The sequence below is a fragment of the Penicillium psychrofluorescens genome (genome assembly GCF_964197705.1).
Source record: "Penicillium psychrofluorescens genome assembly, chromosome: 3".
Taxonomy (NCBI): domain Eukaryota; kingdom Fungi; phylum Ascomycota; class Eurotiomycetes; order Eurotiales; family Aspergillaceae; genus Penicillium; species Penicillium psychrofluorescens.
In genome coordinates this window covers 2,921,765-2,944,232 of record NC_133441.1, presented here as the reverse complement: position 1 = coordinate 2,944,232, position 22,468 = coordinate 2,921,765, and the positions used below count along the sequence as shown (strand labels likewise).

The 22,468-nt window shown below is 54.6% G+C and overlaps 11 protein-coding genes across 11 annotated transcripts; 5 read left to right on the top strand and 6 right to left on the bottom strand.

The window, feature by feature from the left end:
- Positions 1 to 901: 901 nt before the first annotated feature.
- On the bottom strand, positions 902 to 3,653 carry PFLUO_LOCUS5235 (uncharacterized protein; the record flags this gene model as incomplete). Its single annotated transcript, XM_073782664.1, has 2 exons — positions 902 to 1,156; positions 1,209 to 3,653. The coding sequence occupies 2 exons, from the start codon at positions 3,651 to 3,653 to the stop codon at positions 902 to 904; spliced, it is 2,700 nt and encodes an 899-aa protein (XP_073639297.1).
- Positions 3,654 to 4,244: 591 nt separating this feature from the next.
- PFLUO_LOCUS5234 (uncharacterized protein) lies at positions 4,245 to 6,969 on the top strand (the record flags this gene model as incomplete). The annotated part of the gene is made up of 2 exons (XM_073782663.1): positions 4,245 to 6,709; positions 6,774 to 6,969. 2 exons carry the CDS (start codon positions 4,245 to 4,247, stop codon positions 6,967 to 6,969), a joined length of 2,661 nt encoding a protein of 886 aa, XP_073639296.1.
- A 267-nt stretch (positions 6,970 to 7,236) lies between these two features.
- PFLUO_LOCUS5233 (uncharacterized protein) lies at positions 7,237 to 7,698 on the bottom strand (the record flags this gene model as incomplete). Its single annotated transcript, XM_073782662.1, has 1 exon — positions 7,237 to 7,698. The coding sequence occupies one exon, from the start codon at positions 7,696 to 7,698 to the stop codon at positions 7,237 to 7,239; it is 462 nt and encodes a 153-aa protein (XP_073639295.1).
- Positions 7,699 to 9,370: 1,672 nt separating this feature from the next.
- On the top strand, positions 9,371 to 10,678 carry PFLUO_LOCUS5232 (uncharacterized protein; the record flags this gene model as incomplete). The annotated part of the gene is made up of 5 exons (XM_073782661.1): positions 9,371 to 9,551; positions 9,614 to 9,811; positions 9,867 to 10,305; positions 10,382 to 10,513; positions 10,570 to 10,678. The coding sequence occupies 5 exons, from the start codon at positions 9,371 to 9,373 to the stop codon at positions 10,676 to 10,678; spliced, it is 1,059 nt and encodes a 352-aa protein (XP_073639294.1).
- Positions 10,679 to 10,826: 148 nt separating this feature from the next.
- Positions 10,827 to 11,900, bottom strand: PFLUO_LOCUS5231 (uncharacterized protein; the record flags this gene model as incomplete). Its single annotated transcript, XM_073782660.1, has 1 exon — positions 10,827 to 11,900. One exon carries the CDS (start codon positions 11,898 to 11,900, stop codon positions 10,827 to 10,829), a length of 1,074 nt encoding a protein of 357 aa, XP_073639293.1.
- An 840-nt stretch (positions 11,901 to 12,740) lies between these two features.
- Positions 12,741 to 14,542, top strand: PFLUO_LOCUS5230 (uncharacterized protein; the record flags this gene model as incomplete). The annotated part of the gene is made up of 4 exons (XM_073782659.1): positions 12,741 to 13,277; positions 13,332 to 13,724; positions 13,779 to 14,099; positions 14,162 to 14,542. 4 exons carry the CDS (start codon positions 12,741 to 12,743, stop codon positions 14,540 to 14,542), a joined length of 1,632 nt encoding a protein of 543 aa, XP_073639292.1.
- Positions 14,543 to 14,890: 348 nt separating this feature from the next.
- Positions 14,891 to 16,003, bottom strand: PFLUO_LOCUS5229 (uncharacterized protein; the record flags this gene model as incomplete). Its single annotated transcript, XM_073782658.1, has 1 exon — positions 14,891 to 16,003. The coding sequence occupies one exon, from the start codon at positions 16,001 to 16,003 to the stop codon at positions 14,891 to 14,893; it is 1,113 nt and encodes a 370-aa protein (XP_073639291.1).
- Positions 16,004 to 16,667: 664 nt separating this feature from the next.
- On the top strand, positions 16,668 to 17,756 carry PFLUO_LOCUS5228 (uncharacterized protein; the record flags this gene model as incomplete). Its single annotated transcript, XM_073782657.1, has 1 exon — positions 16,668 to 17,756. The coding sequence occupies one exon, from the start codon at positions 16,668 to 16,670 to the stop codon at positions 17,754 to 17,756; it is 1,089 nt and encodes a 362-aa protein (XP_073639290.1).
- A 643-nt stretch (positions 17,757 to 18,399) lies between these two features.
- PFLUO_LOCUS5227 (uncharacterized protein) lies at positions 18,400 to 19,947 on the bottom strand (the record flags this gene model as incomplete). The annotated part of the gene is made up of 5 exons (XM_073782656.1): positions 18,400 to 18,574; positions 18,626 to 18,972; positions 19,037 to 19,467; positions 19,600 to 19,711; positions 19,768 to 19,947. The coding sequence occupies 5 exons, from the start codon at positions 19,945 to 19,947 to the stop codon at positions 18,400 to 18,402; spliced, it is 1,245 nt and encodes a 414-aa protein (XP_073639289.1).
- Positions 19,948 to 20,848: 901 nt separating this feature from the next.
- PFLUO_LOCUS5226 (uncharacterized protein) lies at positions 20,849 to 21,924 on the bottom strand (the record flags this gene model as incomplete). The annotated part of the gene is made up of 3 exons (XM_073782654.1): positions 20,849 to 21,161; positions 21,242 to 21,764; positions 21,819 to 21,924. 3 exons carry the CDS (start codon positions 21,922 to 21,924, stop codon positions 20,849 to 20,851), a joined length of 942 nt encoding a protein of 313 aa, XP_073639288.1.
- Positions 21,925 to 22,120: 196 nt separating this feature from the next.
- PFLUO_LOCUS5225 (uncharacterized protein) lies at positions 22,121 to 22,444 on the top strand (the record flags this gene model as incomplete). Its single annotated transcript, XM_073782653.1, has 1 exon — positions 22,121 to 22,444. The coding sequence occupies one exon, from the start codon at positions 22,121 to 22,123 to the stop codon at positions 22,442 to 22,444; it is 324 nt and encodes a 107-aa protein (XP_073639287.1).
- Positions 22,445 to 22,468: the final 24 nt, after the last annotated feature.

The following is a 22,468-nucleotide window of genomic DNA, read 5'->3' as shown; positions in this document are numbered from 1 at the left end:
GTACGTACATTGGGTACAAGGTCCTAGATACAACAGTCTACGTGGACGGCGACTAGCAGAGCGGGCCAGCCACGAGCTGGGCGCCGAATGAACGGACCCCTGGCCCAGAACGAGATCGTGAAATCACCTAAACGAAGATCGTCCGCGCCCGAGAGAGCCACAAGTGCCGGAGTATCGTTAGTACCGGAGAAAGGGCCAAGTGGGCTTGGTACTTGTGTTGTGCAGAAATACCAGCCTTGCCCCCAGGAGAGCATCTGCTCAGATCGACTAAGAGACTCCATAATGTACATTCCTGCGTGCCAACCATGGACCGGGCCTTTTGTCTCAAACACTGTTGGGTCCTGACTGGAGCCAAGGGGTCAGGGTCTTGACTAGAAACAGCCCCTGAACAGCCATGAGGGGGCCGCAAGGCTCCCTCAGCTTGGGCCGCCGTGTTTCAGGGTCCATCTGAAACGCATCACGTGTTTAGGGCTAGTTGGGACGACCACAGCAAGAAAGGTCCTGGGTATCATTTCTTCATTCTTGGCTACACAGATAGCTATAGATACAAGATTTGGTGGATTATCTATACTCGCGAATTGATGCACATGGCCTATATAGACCCCGATAGAAAGCCGAATTGGGCGCGAAGTAGAGAGCTGAAATGTACTGACGACCGTCTCAATGGGTAGTCACGAAGATCTCACTTAACCATGCTCGCGCGCAGGTAAGCGGCACCAAGGTTATGTGTAGATGACAAGGCACGAGTGGCCTCTTCCTCTTCACCATAGGCTATCGGGGTGTCTCCATCACGAAGACAGTGGTTGACTTGGTTGCACCTCGCATTTCGGTGGCGTTTGCTTCGCTTCACACGACTCCCTTAGTGGCTGGAATAACAGAATCTGCGGTACATCCACCTGCTTCAAGCGGGCTGACCATCCAGGTTCTGCAGTCGATTCCTAATCGCACTTTGATCGGTGTCTCCTTCCTCGTTGCTATACTCCTGAAGCACAATAGTCCGCATCAAGCGACGCGGGGCACGGCGGCCAGTGAATAGTTCGAACTGGGCAAAGCCTTGCTCAGGCAGGACATCGAGACCATCGAGGGCAACCCAGCCGCGATGCGATAGGGCGCGTATCTGCTGCATAAGAGGCGTGTTGAGAGGTTTATATGCCAACTATATCAGAGTCAGTGTCACGCAGTAAAGCAGGAATAAGGGGGGAACTTACGTCGACGACGACACCGCCGGTGGGGCTCTCCAGCCATTGTGAAGGCAGGTGGAAGTTGGGAGCAGGCTGGCCGCCGATACTGTGGGCTGGAATACCGGAGACGATGATGGTCGGTTGCTTGAAAGCACTAGGCCAAGGGTCATCCAACGAGTTTAGGATGTTGACTTTCGGACGGCCATTGAGCCCACTTTGCTCTTTGGAATGCAGGTCTTGCCGGTTGTAATGATGAGCCAGTTTTTCTGCCTTTTCAAGAGTCCGGTTGTAGACGAAAATGGTCTGTACTCCTAGGTGGATCATGGAGTAGACAGCAGCACGAGCCATGCCACCAGATCCGATGACAAGACCGGTCGATGAGGGACGGACAGCATTTGCTGGAGAAAGACCCCGGCGAATGCAGTTACAGATACCAATCCAGTCGGTGTTGTCCCCATGCAGACCCTTGACGGGACCCGCGCGATTTTTCTCCAGGTACACCGATGATTCCCGTGATAAGCGAGGATCCTCTCCTTCAAGATTTCGGATTGGAATCAGCGTGTTGACGGCGCCGATCGCTCGAGCATGAGATGACATAGAGTGAAGAAGGGGAATACATTCCGTCTTATACGGCAGGCTGACACTCGACCCGCCAAAGTATGGGTTCTCCACAAGATCATTCAGACCGCGCAATGTGGACGACTGGTAGATCCTATAGAAGTGAGGCATCCCATACAGTTTGAATGCAGTATTATGCATTGCAGGGGACATGCTGTAAGTAACATTGGCTCCGAAAACAAAGAATTGCATCGGGTCCAGCACGAATGAGTTGTAAAGCGCTGTTTGGACATGGTGGGCGGTGATGGAAGGTTGTAGATAGGTGGGGCTGTCATGCATCAAAGAGGGGTGCATAACCGGTGTCAGGATGGGATTGAAGCATCGTGAAGTTCGGCCAAGGTGTCCGGTATTGTAAGCAATCAGCGGAATGTCGGAGTATGGGAGATTCTGGACACGCCGGCGGAATCGCTGAACAGCGAGGTTGTCCTCCATCGTTTCAGCTGGTTGACATAGCCTGACAATATCACAGCCCATCTTTCTGGCGCGTTCGTAGAGTTTGATGTATTCGTCTCCATCCCAACCCCCGGGCAAGGAGTGAAAAGCTTCAAAATGACCAATGATTCTGGTCGATCCTCGAGTAGTGATCACTTGGGAAAGAAGACTATCGTCGCGTGATAGATCAATTGTCAAGAAATCTGGGGCAACTCGGAGACCGTGGCGAACCAGATCCAGATACATTTCATCGTTGCATCGAGAAGGGTCTCGATTCGGAGAGGGCGATGGTCCAGAAATGCCATGGCTCTCCACATGGAATATCAATGGCACGATGATTTTTCGGCGAATGGTCGCCACGGCCTGACTGATACCGTCTGCTAAATTTGAATCGGCGCCAGAATGTCCAGAAAGACAATTTGCCACGTCGATCGACAATTCAAATGCATCTGCTCCAAACTCTATCGACTCAATGTCCAGATCTTGTTCATGGATGAACGAGAATGGCACCGAGACCGCGGACGTGTACATGCGAGATTCGACAGGTAATAATGACAGTGGGAAAGAGGCTTGTTGGCGACTCAGTTCCTCATGGTCGCCGGTCACAAAGGCGATGAAACGAAGGAAGTCACGCTGGACTCGTTTCAATGTGAGAAAGGGAGTCGGGGTATGATCGTGGTGGCTATCTTTTGTTCCATGCTCGCTACCGTTGGTCTCGGAGGCGTTGAAGAATTCCAGATTTGAGCATCCGCGGTATATGGGACCGGACAGTTCGAGAAAATGTCGCACTTTTTGCGTATCCCACGCTTTGAGATATGACTGAATACTGTCCGGGTCTCGAACCACATGGATGACAGGGTGGGTGCGCGCATATTCCCGTAACAGCCTCTGTCCAGTGCGCTCCATCGACCCGGCTCCACACGCAATCACGCAGCCTTCCTGATTGTCTGACAGCATCGACTCCATCACCCGGGCCTCTTGCTGTCTGTATTCGATGAGAGCATTGTCCTTCTTAAAAGCGGCGCGAGAGCAGCCGGTCATCTGCTGGAAGTAGCGGTCGGCATCGATCAAGCGCCGGCCTGATGTCGCCGCCAGAATGACCGCGAGACTGGACTTTCCGGTTCCTCGAATGCCAATTAACACGACTGACGCGTTTGGGCTGAAGTTGCGCGGGATCTGCAAGGGACCACTGTCAAACAGGACGGGCGAGCCACGATTCGAGTGGAGTTCTCGCAGCGATGTTGCCTGCCACTGCGGGTCAGCGGAAGTCTCGGTGTGTTCGGTCTGTTGGCGAGACGTTGAATCCGACCGAGCCGGGGTCGTTGGGACGAAGCCGTTGGATCCATGCTTGCGAGGTGCATCGTCGGCCAGGGTTTCCATCTCATGGAGTTTGCGCTTGGGCGGGCGCACGAGAATGGACATGGTGTCAACACCTGGTCACCAGGAGACCAACATCAGAAAGAAACGTTAAACACAGGGGCTCATGATTAGGGAAGACAGGGAAAGACTCTCTCCAAGCAGCGATCGCAGTGAACAGTGGATTTTGCGGGGAGGTCCCGTGCACGCGCTGACTCAGACGGAGAAGCCCTCAGCCGGACATGACAGGGCGATTGCTTTTTCCCGGTTCCCCGGACTCTGTCGTTACTACTGTCGGTACTACAGAGAGTACGTTGACTATCCATTATCCTTGGCTAGTGTCAAGCCAACAGCGCAATATCGTCTCTAGTACGGTCCGCTGGCTGGAGGGTTCAGGTGGCTGACATTTTCCCCACAGTCACGAGCTCACCCCCGGACAAACCCGCTTCCTTTCGCTTTTTGTCTCTGCAACTTCTCAGTCTTGCCATCGCTGCAGTACTACCACTCTGCATTTTTTGCCCAGATTAACAAGGTTGGGGCGACTCATGGGGTGAAGCGCCTGCTGGTACCGTCGCGCTCGGCCGAACGTTCAGTCCACCGTACGACCCGGTCGAGAAAAATGCGATTGAAGCCGCCGAGTGGACCGAATCGATCATCATGAGCTCCGAGTCTCGCCAAGCCACCGGGGCTAGCGGGAAATCTAAGCGGCGATACACCGACGTTGACGAGGACAGTCGGCAGAACCTCCCAGACGAGAATGCGGCCCATCCCAAACGACAGCGCGTGTCGCGTGCATGCGACAGTTGTCGCTCGAAGAAGGATAAATGCGATGGCGCCCAACCGGTGTGTTCGACCTGCGCAACGCTCTGCCGACCCTGCACTTACAAGGCAAACCCGAAGAAACGCGGTCTGCCAACGGGGTATATTCGCTCGCTCGAGCTACTGTGGGGACTGGCCTTCCAGAACATTCAGGGTAGTGAAGATGTGATGTGCGCGTTGATGAGATCAATCAATATGCCCAGCCACTTGGCTACAATGGGAAAAGAGGCGGAGAGTTCGGACACATTGTTGGCGTCATTTAAGAACAGCAGCGTCTTGAGAGACATTGAGCGCGTGCTGGTGGTGTTGGAGCTTCCCGAGGAGGAAAAGCAGCGATCTCTTCAAGCTTGGGGAGAAGGCGACACGCCGGTCGATGTTGATTCCATTCTCGCCTCCTCCGAGGCCCAGGAATGGCGGATGCCAGAGGGGTTGGATATCCGAGAAACACCATTGCCCGCGGGCGTTTCGCCATCTCGCCCTTCTGCCATTAGACATACCACCTCTCGCCCCAGCCGTAACTGCGGTACTCAGACACCTTCGAATAATGGCCTGAGCGGCGAGCCCTACTCTGCCTTTGCCATTGCCCACACTCCTGGCCAATCTCCAACGAACCCCTCTCTCCAGCTCCCTTACAATGCCTGGCCCCTTCTCGACATCTACTTTTCATACACCCAATGTTGGTTTCCTATTCTGGAGAAACATGACATCCTTCGAACGGCATTCCAATATACAGAGGGTGATGTATATATTTCCCGCTCTGTTCCCGGGTCTGGAGATCATGCGGCCTTGTGGGCCGTGCTGACGCTGGCCTCGCTCCAAGATATGTCTATCACTGCCACCCGACCGCTGGACGATCGACCTTCTGTAGATACGTCTCGACTGTACAGCACATCTAGAGACCTGATCCCACCCGAGGATGGGCCTCATGAAGTCGGCCATGTTCAAGCTCTGCTGATTTTGTCCCTCATCAAGTTTGGGCAGCAGGAGTGGACTGCCGCGTGGATGCTTGTGGGACAGGCTGTACGAATCGCACACGCCCTCGGTTTTGATCGGCCATCTTTCTCGGCCGAGCAAGACAAGCAATCAGGACGAGCGAAACATGTGTTTTTGGGATGCTTTGTTCTTGAGACCTTGATTGCGGAACAGACCTCACAGTGCCCGTCTTTGCGGAAAGCCGACCTAGCAAGGGTCGGGTCAATCAACGAAGATGGACTGGAAGAATGGCATCCATGGGAAGATCAAACCGGGCTCCGCCCTACTCAGACCGCGCGTGCTTCTCTGCAGCGCGGACCACTTCACGCCTTGAGCACTTTCAACCGTCTGGTGTCTCTCGTGTCCATTTTAAACGAGTTGTGTTGTTACAGACAAGACCCAACAGTGTCGCGGTCTCAACTAGAGTCACTCGATCTCCAATTGCAACGCTGGATCTCGTCGCTCCCGAAAAGCTACCGGGTGGACCTACAAAGCCGTCCTGTCAGGTTGGCATCGCCACACATCGTCGGACTTGAGATGATCTACGAGAGCATCGTCACAACATTGAGCCTGCAGATCGCCTCGCGTGAATACAATCAAACCCTACCAGAGATGCCTCATAGGATGCGGGCTATGCAGAGTTCGAGTCGGTTATTGCAATTGCTTAACGTCTACATGGAAACCTACAGCATATCAGCCACTACCCCAACCTTCGGTATGATTCTCAGTTACGGGCTCCCCCATGCGTCTTCTAGAGATTCTCCATGGAACCTAGATTTGGGTCTTCAGAACAAACTTCAAACTTCTTCCTCCCACCTCTCTCTACTTTGGTCTCCGCCAGACAGACATGCTGCAGGCCAAGGCTCTCATTTAATAAACCCATCTCCAACGGCTTCTCAACACTTGCCTCCTGCAAGCGGGGGAATTGCTTCGCGAAGCAACGCCAATTCTTCCGTTGACCCATTCCGCTCGTCGCCCTGGCTTCGAGCTACACAGCCCTCACTCCTATCCACCTCCACTTCGTCCTTGGCCACTGTCGGCGGCGCCCTCGATATTACACCGCAGCCCAGTCACTTGGACAGTACATTGGGCAGCGGGCTCCGGCAATCCGTCTCTGGTCTCTCCAAATCCCAACCTGCACCCGACATACTCCCCGAACTCTCCCCTTCTTTCCATGCCACCGGACAGTATCCACCCACATATCAAGATCCTTCCCTCGGTCTCGGCTCATTTGTTGACATGGACGGCTATGGACCTTCGCAACGACAGCGGATCGCCCCAGACCTCGACGCGCTATTTGACGAGCTGGCATCCTTGGATGGTGCTGAAAAGTGAGTTTTCTGTCCCGATTGTTTAGTTTATCAATACTAATCCTTTTTTTTTTTCTTTTTGCAGGGCCGACAATCAGCCGGAGTTCATGCAAAACCTCGGATTTGTCGCCGATTCTGGGATTCCAGAACTGTACTCGTTCTCGGGCCAAATCGAGCCATTTCTCCTAGCGCAGACTCAGCAGCTACCTAGCAACGGGCCGTCACCTGCTCTGCAACGAGAATCGCAGCCGTTGAACATTCCCCCGGCACCGAAACGATGACCTTGCCTGACTTGTTCCTATAGCTGTTGGTAAAGCGTATGGATCTCCAAAAGAATAACAACGAACCTGTAAGATCACTCGAAGCTGTCGGATACGGTTATGGGTACGATGTCAACTCTGGTGCTCAAAAAGTGTGTATATAATGTATCTACCTCGTCATGTCTGTATACCCCCCACATAACATGCTTTCAAGAATTTACTCGAGTCTATAATAGTAAGAACCGCTTTAAATTATAACCTCCACTATTTAAGCCCTTAGAAAACAATCTATAAAGAAGCCTTCTCCCCCCTCTCCTCGAAATTCAACGCCACATGTTCCACCGCTACCTTGTACCCATACACACCCAACCCAACAATAATGCCGGCAGCCTTGTCACTAAAGTACGAATGATGGCGCCACGGTTCCCGCGCATGGACATTGCTAACATGCAGCTCGATAAAGGGAATCCCGACGCCCAAGAGCGCGTCGCGGATCGCCACGGAGGTGTGCGTGTATGCGCCCGGGTTGATGATGATGCCGTCGACTTTGCCGCGCGCGGCTTGGATACGGTCGACTAGGGCGCCTTCGTGGTTGGATTGGAAGGACTCGAGGGTGGCGTTGTGCGAGGCTGCCACTTCGCGGCAGGTGTTCTCGACGTCTGGGAGGGTTGTGTGTCCGTAGATGTGCGGTTCGCGGGTGCCCAGGAGGTTGAGATTGGGCCCATTGAGGAGGAGGATTGATTTGACCATTTTTGGATTCGGTTTGAATGGCCTTTGCGAATGAGGAGTTGGTGGAGATTGGGTGAGTGAGTGGTTGAGGTAATGGTAAACGTGAAGTGGTGGTGGTGATGAGGGTAGATCCGGCTGAGTGCTCTCCCGACAGCGTGGGGTGACGATTTTCTATGTCCTTTGCCGATTTGCGGAGAACCTTACTACAGTCTGGTATGTTCTTGCTCATTAACATCATCATAATTTATATTCATGTAGTTCGCTAATTAGAGTTCAAATGTCCATGTATCAGAAAAGGTAGCGAAATGGCGAAATAGCAGGTACCTGGCGCCATGCGCGGGCATTTTGTAATCGCGGCCGAGCATGGAACGAGCCGTCGTAACTAGTCCTCGGGCGCACCATTGCGGATTAGTGATAGTGTCGTCGTAAGGGAATTCGGACCACTGCGCGTAGAAGTCTTGCTTGAGAACATCGGCTTTGGCGGTGGACAAATATACGGTGTAACATGTCAAGTCGATAATAAGGCGCGAAAATATGAGGCTCGCCGTCCCTCTCTTGAGAGCTTGATTACTGACGTTCTTGGAAGATGACAATGTGTATCAGATTGTCTAAAAGAGGAAGAAGTGAAGCTATCTCGACTGTCTAGACGGCTCTGACGAGGGAGTATCGTCATGTTAGTCATGCGATCTCAACACCCTCAGACAGAGAGACAGATCGTAGCGCATTTTTTCCAATCCGCGATCTTAGTGTTAAGACCACAGGCAGTAACTTTATCATGGTGGGGGAACTTGGTTCCCTGGATGGACCGTCTGCAACGATGCTCGGGTGCCGATGCCAGTTTTGTTGGCTCATGGTTGTAGAGAATCCTTGTTGGAAATTGGTTCACTCCCGCACGTCGTCGGAGACAATGAGTTCCGACGTTCTGCGCTTGCTGCATTATTGGTAACGAGTTGGCTTAATACGGGAAGAGCCACAAATGAAAAGGACACACCTTGTTATGCCAATCGTCGTATTCCGAGATGTCCACCACGGTAGCGGCCCAACATACTTGATGGGGTACAGGGCATTGTTCAGTTCTCTTTTCCTTGTTTTTTTCCTTTCGGCACGTACACAAGCCATGTAGGTCATACACTGTGATCCCTGGCTCTCTTCTCAGAAGTCGTGTTTTCTCGTCGATCGCTTTCCTTCGAATAGAGTGCTTTTCCACCTCTTCTCCTATCCGTTCCACTCATTCTCATATCCATTGCACAGAACATGTCATGGATCTTCAATTTCTCTTTGGTGCGCTCTTGTGCTTCGATGCGCACTTGTAGAAGGATGGAATGAGTATTGGTTATAAGATCGGCGAGGAGTTATAAATGGTATAGAGTGGTGATATATTTTATAAAGAGGGAGGTGGTAGGAGATGGAGGAAAGAAGGAGAGAGGGGGGGAAGACCAAGGTATTTATACCTAGAGGAAGACACACAAGTATACAAACATAGTGACAAACAAAGGCGAACATCCCTATTGACAACGCAACAATCGTCTATAGTTCTCAATATAGGCTTGGTCGTGACTGATCCACTGATAAACGGTTACCCGCGGGACCCTCCCAACTCACCTTTTTCGCCTCCACTTCACTCTTCTTCCCTCAAGTTATTGCTCACAACACCATTCTCTCTCATATACACGAACACATTTATTCCCCCATTATGACCATCGAAAACCTTCCCCAAGAGGACCTCGATGCGATATACGCCTTCGCCGTGGACCTCGGCCGCAAAGCCGGCAGACTGCTTATGGACCGCGTCGAGCAGCGCATCTCCGGCGCAGCGGCACAAGAATTCGAGGAGAAGGAGAATGCGGTTGACATTGTGACGCAGACAGATGAAGGTGAGAAATCCTAGACAACCTGTTTCCAGCGACAACCTGTTTGACTCATGTCTTTCCTGCAGACGTGGAAGTATTCATTCGCAATGCGATTCAGAGACAGTACCCGTCCCACCAGTATGTTTGCACGTTTTTACACATGATTCTCGGAGGGAAGCTGATTCATGACGATAGATTCCTCGGCGAAGAAACCTACGCCAAGGGCCAGTCGCGCGACTACCTGATTGACGAACAGCCGACATGGTGCATCGATCCATTAGACGGTAGACCAAGCCCTCACCCCCATTATATCACATACTGACCAACACCTTTCAAAAGGAACCGTAAACTATACCCACCTCTTCCCAATGTTCTGCGTCTCGATCGGGTTCATCGTAGCCCACCGCCCCGTGCTAGGGGTCATCTACGCCCCCTTCCAAGACCAGCTCTTCTCAGCCTGCAGCGGTCGTGGCGCCTGGCTCAACGAGACACGCCGGCTCCCGTTGATCCAGAATCCATCAATCCCACCCATGCCGCCCAATGCGCCCGCGCAGTGTATCCTGTCTTGTGAGTGGGGCAAGGATCGGCGCGATATCCCGGACGGGAATATGCATCGCAAGATCGAGAGCTTTGTCAATCTTGCCGCGGAGTTGGGCAGTCGCGGTGGGAAGGGAGGCATGGTGCATGGGGTTAGGAGTTTGGGGAGCGCCACTTTGGATTTAGCATATACGGCTATGGGGGCCTTTGATATTTGGTGGGAGGGGGGCTGTTGGGAGTGGTTAGTCCTTTCCCCTTTCTCTTCAGTTTTTCTCTTCGGGTTTGCATGGTTCACTGACTTGCGAGTGTGTTTGTAGGGATGTTGCGGCTGGCATTGCCATTCTGCTGGAAGCTGGCGGGCTGGTGACGACTGCGAATCCGCCAGAGGATCCTGAGACGGCGCCGATTGAGGATGTGAGACTGGGGAGTCGGCTGTATCTGGCTATTCGGTGAGTTTCAGACCTGTTTTGTTTCTCATCATCACTTGCTAACAATTTCGGAATAGACCGGCTGGCCCTTCTGCTACAGAAACAGGCCGCCAGTCGCAGGAGCGGACTGTCCGACAAGTCTGGCGGCGGGTTCGCCAGCTCGAATACGCGCGGCCGGGAGCATGAACAGGTCCCAAGAAAGAGGTTGTAGATATTTTGGTATGATCATAGTATATACAGGAGTCCGACTCCATCGTCCCATCTATGTATAACATGCAAGTAAGGGTGTATGCGCTCCGAGACAAAAACGAAATTCATAATCGTAAAAATCCAATCACAGGCTGGATTTGTTGGATGCCCGCTCGGCCACCGACTTGGTCACCACATCCTTCACCTGCTGCACCAGGCCCGGCGTGCCGACCACGTCCTCACCGGTCCACAGCTGTGCCTGTTCCAACCCTTGCCAGATCAAGGCTTCCGAGCCGAGAATCACCTTCCACCCGCCAGCAGAAGCCAATTGAGCGATCTCCGTCCAGGGAACGGGGTGGTAGCACATTTCCAGAATGACGCCCTGCTGCGACTCGGCAGTAGCAGCTGTGCCCAGGAAAGCCTGGATGATCGCACGAGCATTGAGCTCCTCAGGGGTCTGAGGCGGGTAGTTAGGGATGCCCGACACAATCGCAGCCGGCGACTCCAGACGAGCTGCCTCGGCGGGGTCCGTGACATGGATAATAGGCGCGAGGGCGTTCGGGTCCGGGTTGCGACGGCGGTCCTCTTCGAGGATCGTAGCCACCTCGACAGCATCCCGATTCACGATATAAATGCGGCTCGCACCGAGCCAGCGGCGCAGAACATAGATGGCCGTGCGAGCCGTGCCGCCGCCGCCGATGATGAGAGCCGGGCGGCCACGGAAGCGGGATGGGTTCGGGGCGTTCTGCACCAGGGCCTCGCGGATGCCGTCGCAGTCGGTGTTGGTGCCGACGTAGGACTTCTGGCCAGTGGTCGGGTCGGTGCGCAGGAAGATGGTGTTGCAGGCGCCGGCTTGCCGGGCGTGCTCGGTCAGGTCATCCAGATGCGGCATGATTGCCACCTTGTGCGGCATTGTTACCGAGGAGCCCACGAACTTGGGGTTGGCTTTGATCGAGGCGAGGAATTTCTCGATTGGTGGTGACCGCGAGTACGGCGGCGGATAGGTCGCTGACTGGCCTGTCACGCTGGACAGCGGGATCTGTCTCCAGTTCAGGCCTAGGGCATTGTACACGGTCTGGTGTAGTGGCGGCGAGAGGGAATTGAGGAGGGGGTGCCCGTATAGATAAGCCACGCCGTCGAGGTTGGCTGGGCTGGTGATCGGCTCCTCTGGCGGAGAGGTGAAGGAGAGGGAGGTGGCATCGACGGACGGAGCAGCCATGATGAAGAGTATGCAGATAATTTCCTGCAGGATGGAGCAACGCGTGCGCTATGTATAAAAAGGGACCGGGGACGACCGGGGGAACGAATGATAACGGGGATGGAACGAAGAAACAAAGAGCCGCCAACGGTGGAACATGATTTTGGCAGGGCAGAACGCTTAGCCCGGGACGATCAGTGGGTCTCCTGGTAATTGCTTTCCCACCGCCACTGATCTCGACTTCTTCATTATTGGATATTCCTTCGTCTGCACCCTGGCGGCTGGTCGAATCACAGCAGGGCAATTTCGCCATCTAAGCGAGGCCGTTCATATGGGGTTACCCCGTACGGAGAGTGTCCGTCTTTTCCTCCCCCATACACTCATTCCCCCCATGGAGCAGACACGGCACATCCTGGATGCTCCACTTCACAACCCCGATCTTCATCCCAACGGACCAACCAGCAGAGTTTTCCGGCATTTCCCTCCACAACTCTGTGGACTCACCGGCCAATCAATTCGATTCGGGCGCACTGTCCCCCAACACAGCTTCATCGTTTTGCCGCGGTGCGCAATCAGTGCTATACTTTTCTCCGCCTCCGCATCTCCATCCTTTCCCCCTAGTTGAGGACCCCAGATTTTTACCTTCTTTCTTCCCACGGACGAGTGCAGCTGTCTGGGGTCACCCGTGAATATTTAGATCTCCTGCACCCACCCTCCTTCGATCGAGTGTGGCGTGGTCTTCTCACACATACATACCCCCATATATATTTGAGAGTCCGGCATTCATCCCATGAAAACAGTGCGGGCTTCTACCTCATTGCACATATCTTTATCAATATCTGTGAAACTGCATCCGCCATCATGTCTATCCTGAAGCTGGTTGAGGACCGGCCGACGCCCAAGTGCGTCTACAACTGGCGCGTCTACCTCCTCGCGGCCGTGGCCTCTGCCACCTCGTGCATGATCGGCTACGACAGTGCCTTCATCGGCACAACCATCTCCCTGACCTCGTTCCAGAACGAGTTCAATTTTGCCTCCATGTCAAAGCCCCAGCAGGATCTGCTGAGCGCCAACATCGTCTCCTGCTACCAGGCCGGTGCTTTCTTTGGTGCCTTCTTCGCCTACCCCGTGGGTCACTTCTGGGGTCGCAAGATTGGTCTATTGGTTTCGGCGCTCGTCTTTATTCTAGGTGCTGGCCTAATGCTGGGTGCCAATGGCGACCGCGGACTGGGCTTGATCTACGGCGGACGAGTATTGGCTGGCATGGCTGTCGGCGCAGGCTCGAACTTGACTCCCATCTACATCTCCGAGCTGGCACCGCCGGCCATCCGTGGTCGATTAGTTGGTGTCTACGAACTGGGATGGCAGATTGGTGGTCTGGTAGGATTCTGGATTAATGTGAGTTCCCTTTACCCCTTATAGACAGTCATTATGCTAATACGCGGACAACAGGATGGTGTCTCAACCACCATGGCCCCGAGCCACAAGCAGTGGATCATCCCGTTCGCGATCCAGCTCATCCCCGCTGGTCTCCTGGTCATCGGCGGCGTGTTCATTCGCGAATCGCCTCGTTGGCTGTTCTCGCGCGGCCGTCGCGAGAAAGCCATCAAAAACCTCTGCTGGATGCGCCAGCTGCCGCAAGATGACATCTACATCATCGAGGAGATTGGTGCGATCGACCAGGCCCTGGAGGAACAGCGCTCCACCATCGGCATCGGTTTCTGGAAGCCCTTCAAGGCTGCTGGCTCCAACAAGCGTGTCATGTGGCGTCTCTTCCTGGGCAGCATGCTCTTCTTCTGGCAGAATGGCTCCGGTATTAACGCCATTAACTATTATTCCCCAACGGTGAGTCGCTACGCCACATTGATACCCCTCGCATACCTGACTGGAACGCTGTAGGTTTTCGAAGCCATTGGTGTCCATGGCACAAACACCGACCTGTTCAGTACGGGTCTGTTCGGTGTCGTCAAGACGGTCATCACTTTCGTATGGCTCCTGTACCTGATCGATCACGTCGGTCGACGCAACCTTCTTATGATTGGCGCCGTTGGCGGCTCCATCTGCATGTGGATCGTCGGCGCATATATCAAGGTCGTGGAGCCGGAGCAGAATCCTACAAAACACATGAGTGGTGGTGGCATTGCCGCCATGTTCTTCTTCTATCTGTGGACGGCGTTCTACACCCCAACCTGGAACGGAACCCCCTGGGTTCTCAACTCCGTAAGTCCCTGCACCTCCCCATAAACCAAGACAAGCCATCGCTGACCGTGTGGACCAATCAGGAAATGTTCGACCCCAACATGCGTTCCCTGGCACAAGCCTGCGCCGCGGGCTCGAACTGGCTATGGAACTTCCTCATCTCACGCTTCACGCCGCAGATGTTCGCCAAGATGGGGTACGGGGTCTTTTTCTTCTTCGCATCCCTGATGATCCTCTCCACGGTCTTCGTGTTCTTCCTCATTCCCGAGACCAAGGGTGTGCCGCTCGAGAGCATGGACCAGCTGTTTCAGATCAAGCCCGTGTGGCGTGCTCACGGCCAGATTGTTGAGAGGCTGCGCGAGGAGGAAGAGCTCTTCCGTCATGAGATTGAGGAGTCCGGTGTTGCGGCGGCCAAGATTGGGGATACCCAGGTGGAAGATGCCGGGAAGGCGGAGTATGCTTGATGGATGGGATATGGATATTAGCGTTTTGTTGTGCTTGCTTGCGTGTTGCTTGTAAATACCCTATGTGGATGATGAATTCGTGTGTGATACTGGGCAGAGAGATTGGTTCTATGAAAATAATATGCCTTTCGCTTTTGAAAAGGAGCTGTTATTTAGTCTATAGAATGCTCCCCCAAAGGGCCATTTGAGGAATGAGGTTTCCAACGCTGGTATGTATAATGATGTAGAGTCAAGTTAACTCCATAGGCCTTTTCCCTCTCGTATTTATGCCCCGTCTCTAGTCAAATTCACCGCAACGCTGCAACCCATCCACTGCTCACCTCACACCACCATCAGAACAAACAACCTCTACTGATTCGACTTAGACAACAAGTCCACGTCGATATCAACCGGCTGACCGGAATGCATAGCCCTCTGAACTGCCTCACAAACAATCAAAGCACGAAGCCCCTCTTCACCCGAACAGCTCGGCGCAGCATCCCCCCTCACAACATCCACAAAATGAGCCAGCTGCAAATCAAACGGGGCAGCATCATCCGGCAGCGGAATCGTATCAACGGTAAGCGGATGAGCCCAGCTCTTCTCGGGGCTTCCATCATAGCTCCAGCGCGTCAAATCAGGCACGCTCAGCGACGCATCGGACCCAAAAATCCGATAGAAATCCGCGTCCCTTCCCGTCGTCGACTTCGGGATAATAGGGTTCTCGCCCGTGCCGGTCTCAAAATTATGCGGCGACGGTGTAGCGTCGCAGACTAGGAATGTCCCCACGACGCCGGAAGCAAATCGCAGCGTGAGCGCTGCGCCTTCGTCGGCCTCGTGCGGGGGACTGGGTCGTTGGGGGAGTGTGCGCTCGGCTTGCACGCGCACGATCGGTCCGAAGAAGTGGTGCATTAGGTCGATGTCGTGCACGAGGTTGATGGGGATGACGCCGCCGCCGCGGGTGCGGGAAGCGCGCCAGTCGCCTGGGGGAGCGAAGTAGGAGGCTGGTTTGTGGAGCGTCCAGAGGCCGTTTATGGCAATGGGCCGGCCGAGGGAGCCGCTGTCGAGGACGGATTTGGTGGCTCGCACGTAGGGGTTGAAGCGGCGGTGGTGGCCGACTAGGAGCTTGAGGTGGGCACGCGATGGTGCTTGTGCAAACTCCATGAGTGACCGGCCGGTCTCGAGCGTGTCGCTTACGGGTTTCTCGAGGAGAACATGGACCCCGCCTGCGAGCAGTTCCTTTGCGATGGGGACGTGGGTGTGGTTTGGCGTGCATACAATTGCGGCATCGGGTCGGTGTGGGGAGGTCAGGAGCGCGGCTACGGAGGGGTAGTAGTTCGTCTTGAGCAGCGCGGCGGTCTCGTTGCCGCTGGGGGCTGGATCGACGAGGGCAACTAGCTCTGTGGATGGGTTGGAGATCACTGATTGTGCATGACGGGGACCGATCAGTCCTGCGCCGACGATAGCCACTTTGAGAGACATGGCGGGGGGTGATGGGTGTACGTATGCAGTGTCACTGAGTGTAGGGAAAGCAACCAGGCGGGGATGCTAATCCGGGGGTATAAGCTGGAAGAAAGAAAGGCATGGTCTCCTCAGACTCCCAGACAAAGAGTCTTGGCACACCAGCAAAAGCATATTGCCGAGACTAGTCCCTCGGGCGTTCCAATGGAGAAGTCCTGCCAGCGTTGAGCCTCTGAACCGAGATGAGTGGGAGGGAAGAAGGACAAGCGGCAGAACGGAAACCCGCCCTAAACGCTTATCCCGGCACGTGATCCACCTCATACTACGTCTCGCATGAAACCGGCTATCCGCGCCAAAAGGTTCAAGCACAGCATTCAAAATGCGGCCAGAATCTGGGATAATGGTTTTTTTAGTCTGCTCATCGTCCCGCCTTATCATCCAGGGCTACCCTCATACAAACATACCCACCCTTCCTCAGAATCATTAGCGTTTTTTACTTTTCTTTGCCTTGCATCAGTACTTGTCTCCCTCTCTCTCTGGTGATACAGCCTTGCCCATAACCCCCAGCCAGTCACTTCAGGGCAAGCATCTATCCAAAGCATATCTCTACCTTCACTACACTCAACATTCCACCCATCTACGACAAACCTACCTCATACCTCAGATACACGCCCACCCCGCCGAAATGGCCATCAACCGCCCCGGCATCGCCTCTATGTCCCTCGGCCGGCCATGGCTGCACGATCTCCCAGGCAAGCTGATGCAAGCAGCCGCACACGGATTTCAAGGGATCGAGCTCTTCTTCGATGACCTAGACTGCTACGCCGTCCGAACATTCAGTGGCGACCACCTCGAAGCCGCGCGGCGAGTGCGCCTGATGTGCGAGCGACTAGGACTGAGCATTATCTGCCTGCAGCCATTCTCCCTCTACGAGGGCCTGCTCGACCGTGCACAGTCCGACAGACTCGTTGCGGATAAATTGCCGAAATGGTTCCGGATCGCGCGCGCGCTGGGCACCGATCTTATCCAGGTTCCGTCGAATTTCCTCGGTCCGGATCCGCAGACGGGATTGCCGCGGACCACCGGTGATCGAGGCGTTATCGTGAGGGACTTGCAGCGCCTGGCGGATTTGGGCGCTGGTGCGGGCTTTCGCTTTGTCTATGAGGCGCTGTGCTTCGGTGACCACGTCGACACGTGGGAGGCATCGTGGGAGATCGTCCGTGATGTCGACCGACACAACTTCGGTCTGTGTCTCGACTCATTCAACCTCGCGGGCCGGGTCTACGCCGACCCGGCCTCACCTTCCGGCCGCACGCCCAACGCGGCCACAGACCTAGCCGCCTCACTGGCCCGTTTGAGGACCGCGAACATCGACCCAGCGAAGATCTTCTACGTGCAGCTCGTGGACGGCGAGCGCCTCTCCAACCCGCTGGACGAGACACACCCATTCCATGTCCCGGGCCAGCCGGCGCGCATGTCCTGGTCTCGCAACGCGCGTCTCTTCCCCTTCGAGGAGGCCCGCGGCGGCTACCTGCCCATCCTGGACGTCGCCCGCGTCTTCTTCGAGGACCTTGGATTCCGTGGTTGGGTGTCGCTGGAGCTGTTTAATCGCTCCCTCGCTGATCCGGACCCGTTCGTCCCTGCTGACCATGCTCGGCGGGGCATGGAGTCTTATCAGAAGATGGCCCGCGTCTTGCGCTGGGAGGATCACCACCAGCAGCAGGATGGAGCGCCTGCTCGGGAGGCCTCGTCGCTCGTGCAGCACCGTCTGTAAATCCCCTGCGGTGTTTGTTTGGTATATATATTTGCATTAGTACATACGTTTATGCATAATGACCCTTCCCTTCTGGAGTGGCCTTGTCTTCGAGAATAGAGAGAGAAACCGATTGGTTGGGGACATGAATTACATTGTTGAGCGTCTTGATATATATTCTTCTGGGGCAAAAGTGCCTCGGCTAGTCGTCAGAATGGAGTCAATTAGAATACAACCTACCATTCTTCAGGCCTGATTGGCTATTCAATACAAATCAGGTAAATTAGAGCTATCGTCCGACAAGCTGGCTACTCGCTATGGATAGAGCAAAGACCATAAGAATGTAAAAATCCATAATCATAATCCCGATTTTCCAATCCTGAAACACCCAGCTATGACGGTTGTTGAAGACATGCAAGACCATAATGGTGTCGCAATGCGATAGCGTAAAGAAGATCATTATCTAGTATCTCTCACTCATCGCTCATGCATCTCGTCCCTCCACCCACGTGGGCACCAGGCGATGGTTTCGTTCGCTCTTGGCCGACATCACCCACCGCGAAGAGAACAGCCAAATCTGCCGTGTGGGTTCGATGGAGGGGAATATTGTTGAATAGCCCCCACCAAACAAAAAGAAAAGAGGGCGGGTCTCCGGTCGGAGAATCTACGCGTCTTGCGCCCAGCGCTTTTCACGCAGCGGCATCTCCTCACCGGCTTTGTGGCGGCTTCCATCGATCTCCCGCTTCCAAGCGTAGTATTCGCCGAGACGGGACTCGGCGTAGCTGGCGTAGTCGAAGTCAATCTGTGAGATCTGGGCTTGGATAAATGCCCAGACGCCCCTGGTCAGGTTGTTAGTATGATAACAAACTGATGGCTCGCGCTAGACTCACCAATAAAAGCCGGGGATGCCACGGAACCGATCGACATCTTCATACAGCCGTTCCAGGATCTCAGGCTGGGATGATGCGCCGAGGCCGCGGTGCTCGCAGTAGCTCTTGGTATACTCGGTCAAAAATTCACGGCGCACCGATTTCGTGGGGATCATTTTGTAGTCGCAGTCGTAGCCAATCCACTCGGCCAGGTGGTTGGCGATATCAAAAGCAGCCGGCGCTGGAACGGCATACTCGTAGTCGATAAAGTTGACCGGAGTCTTAGCATCCTCTGCGGGTGGGGAGCTGCTGTCGCTCGGGAGGACAATAACATTGGCGCAGAGAAGGTCGCAGTGAGAGAATACCATCTAAAAGAGGGGGCACATCAGCCATGTGTGAGCGGGGAGTATGATTGGACAGGAAATGACTTACGCCGTCTTCACCGATTCCCATTCCGTCATCCAGTTGATTGACCACGAACTGCAATTCCTTCTGCAAGTTGTCCCGGCGGTCTTGCTGCTCCGGCGTATCCACCGGCAAAGCAAGGATCCATTTCTGGAGGACCCGCCACATGGAGGGACCAGCGCTTCGGAGTTGTACCAGCGGCAATTTACCAGCCTGCTTATCTGTGGCTTCCTGAGCGACAGCAGGGGTGCCGTTGGACGCAGTTGGATCGCTGGGTAGCACGGCATGCCATTGCGCCAACTTCTGCGCCACACCGCGGAAGATGTTGGGCTTCACCAGATCCTCATGGCCGCAGGGCGTGCCGCGAATAAACCGGTAGAGCAGACCGTTGTTGAACCGTGCAAGCAGAGGCGGCGCGAGGCCGCGACTAGCCAGCAGAGCGTGGGATTTGGTTTCTCCTATAAGGCACAGACAGGTTCTACTTCAGCATGGGTCGCACTGGGCGGGGGAAAATGTGGGAGATGGCGCAAATGGCAAAAGGGCACCCGGGAGAGGGGAAGGGGGAGGGGGAAAATCCAGGTATTTCGTACTTTCGCGGTCTATGAGGATCTCTGTGCCATTTCCGTACGCCCTCATCAGTACAGCCTCATTGTCTATCTGTTCCGGGGTCAACCCGGGTTTGCGATTGATGATTTTGAGAAGCTGTAAGCCTCGTTAGCCAAGGGTATGCGACACACTGCGAAAATAGAAAGACCGACAGTGTTCGTGATGCCGTCTGTGAATCGCACAAAGTCGATGTGATTGTCGGGGCCCTCCCAGTGGGGGTTGATGGTGAGGATTAAGCGGAGGGCGGATGCATGGGAGTCTGCGTGGATATAGGAGAGCGGTATGAAGCGGAGGGAGGACGCGACGCCGGTTTGATTCTCGGAAGAGCCCATGATCGCGTCGTAAACCCGAAGAGTAGGGGGTGGGTGTGTGATTGGGAGGCCAGTCAGTTTGTTGGGGAAGATGGTTATTCTGGAGCCAAGTGGGGGGAAAGTGGAAATTCGGGTTGGGGAGACGTGTGGGAACGGTTAAAGGGGAGAGGTTAAAGGGGGAGAGAAGCAGAAGAAGAGAAGTGGCAGGTGAAAGAGAAGTCAAGAGTGTTTTGGTCTCGTGCCCTCGACCCACGATTGGAAGAACTCGAGGGTGGCACCGCCAGGGGAAGAATCTTCGTTCTTCTGCAGGCTGCACCACGGACCGGGTTCTACTATCTCACACAATAATCATATACATTTTCTCCCATACTATCAGACATCATCATCCAACAACCATCCTACCGTACAAAATAATCCTGACAGCCCGGTCTAGTGGTGCCTGACGTAATTGAGGACAATATTCCTGGCAGGGCAGTCACATGTCCGAGATCAGCTGACCCTGGAACCCCTGCCCTAACGCCGCCGGAACAATACATTCTCCGAAGCCTAGCGTCGGCCCGTTTAAATTCGTCGCCGCGCGAAGTTTTCCTTCTCTTTCTTTTTCTTTTTTCTTCATCATCAGTAGAGGTTTACTACATGTAAATCAATCGGGGCTCCGCTATGCGGCTTGCTGAGGGTTATCCTTGTGGTTTTTCTCCCTATGGGTTTTCTTCCGTTCCCGGCTCCGGAGAACAACGTGCGTCTCCCTTTTTCCCATCCTATTATGGCTGGGCTAGGGTTCCCTTGAGGAGCTCCATGCGCTTTAGCTGTGGAGGGGTCGCTATATACCTTTTTGCTTTATCTCTATTGTTGATCTTCCAATTGCACTGGTTTCAAAATCTTTTTATTTTATCTCGTTCGGTAGCTTCTTTTGGTATCTCTCTCACGCACGACCGGCATTCCCAACCTGAATGCGCTGCCCCGACCATTTGTCGTCGCTGCGCAGAACAGGCCAGCTAGTGTTGTCGGCCTTGGCCAGTATCAACTCTAGCTTCGTGCCCATCACCTTAAACGTGGATTTCTCCGGGTCAATGGCCGCGAACAGTGTGTAGGTGTCCGTGTATCGCTTGTTGTCCGAGGTGGGTAGATCCAGCTCAATCGAGTTTGCTGAAAAGACCACTTTGGCGTTGTCCTTGTCGATTTTCTTGAGGTAAAGGGAGACGGTCACGGAGGACGGGGTCTGGTAGAAATCGTTTCTGCAAGTCATCGTCGTAAACGGTTAGCTTGTGTTTTTTTGGCTTTTTATTGGTATCGGAATGCGTTCATCCCAACGTACCGCACCGACTCGACCTTTTCCTCGCCAGGAGGCTTGCCCTTGCCCACAAACAAATGTCTCGTCTTCTCTGCGCAACCCGGGATCTTTAAGAACTCGTCAAACTCAAGCACCCGCCGCTTGCAGCACGACCACCCTTTGCTGCCCTCATGGAAGACCGGCTGGCCCGGATGATGCACGCATTTCTCCTCATCTCGCGGCTTCGACGCATCATACGTCGCACCGCAGGTCTTGCGACGACACGTCGCGCTCGCGGGGATCTCCGCGGAGGGATCATCCGAGTCAGGCTCTGGCGGCGGGGGCGTTTTGGGCTTCTCCGGCGGCGCAATGGAAGTGGACATAGCTGTGCGCTCCAGCTGCGCAGCCGGGATGGGTGCTGGCGGCGGCGGGGCGGGTGGAAGGACCTCTGTCTTCTTGGGCTCGGGCGCCGGGGTGTCGTCGACGGTCGAATGCTTGCCAGTGGTGCATGGTGGGATACTCAGGAACTCTTCGAAGGTCAAGAAGCGAGGCTTGCAGCATTTCCAGCCTGAGACCGGTCAGTATCGACTTGTAGATGAGAGCAAGGCCTCGTCCCCCTCACCTTTTTGCCCTTCGTGGAACACTGGGGGTCCCGGATGGTACACGCACGGCTCTTCCGGGTCGGAGAAGGTCTTCCCGCAGCCCTTGTGGACGCATTTGCCTGCCATGGTGTGTGACGGTCGGTCCCAGGCAGTACGTATATAATAGAAGGGGGGGAAGTATGTAGTGACGAAGTGGCGTGGAGCAGACGAGGGCCGCTGCTGCCCCAATGCGGTTTAGTGGTGGAAGCTCGAAGGTTCCATCGCCGAGGAAGCAGGCAGATGGCTCTGACCGCTTTACTGATATTGACACTCCCACCACACCATGTTGCCCACGCGCGTCCTCTTTCACGCCCGCCTCACCTTGTTTACTCGCGCGGGCTGTGGCCTGTGCGACACAGCCAAACACAATGTCATGCAGCTGCAGAAACGCCGGCCGTTCGAATATGCCGAGAAAGACATCATGGACGTCGCCAACCGGTCCTGGAAGGATGTCTACGAATTCGACGTTCCCGTGCTCCATGTCCAGTCGGTGACGAATGGCCAGCCTATTCAGGCCGACCTGACCGACGCGAGGAAGCTTTTCCACCGGTTTACAGAGCAAGAGATTGAACAACAAGTGGACGAGGCAGAAAAGAAAGTCGCGTGAGAGCTGGAGATGCCGTCATGGATT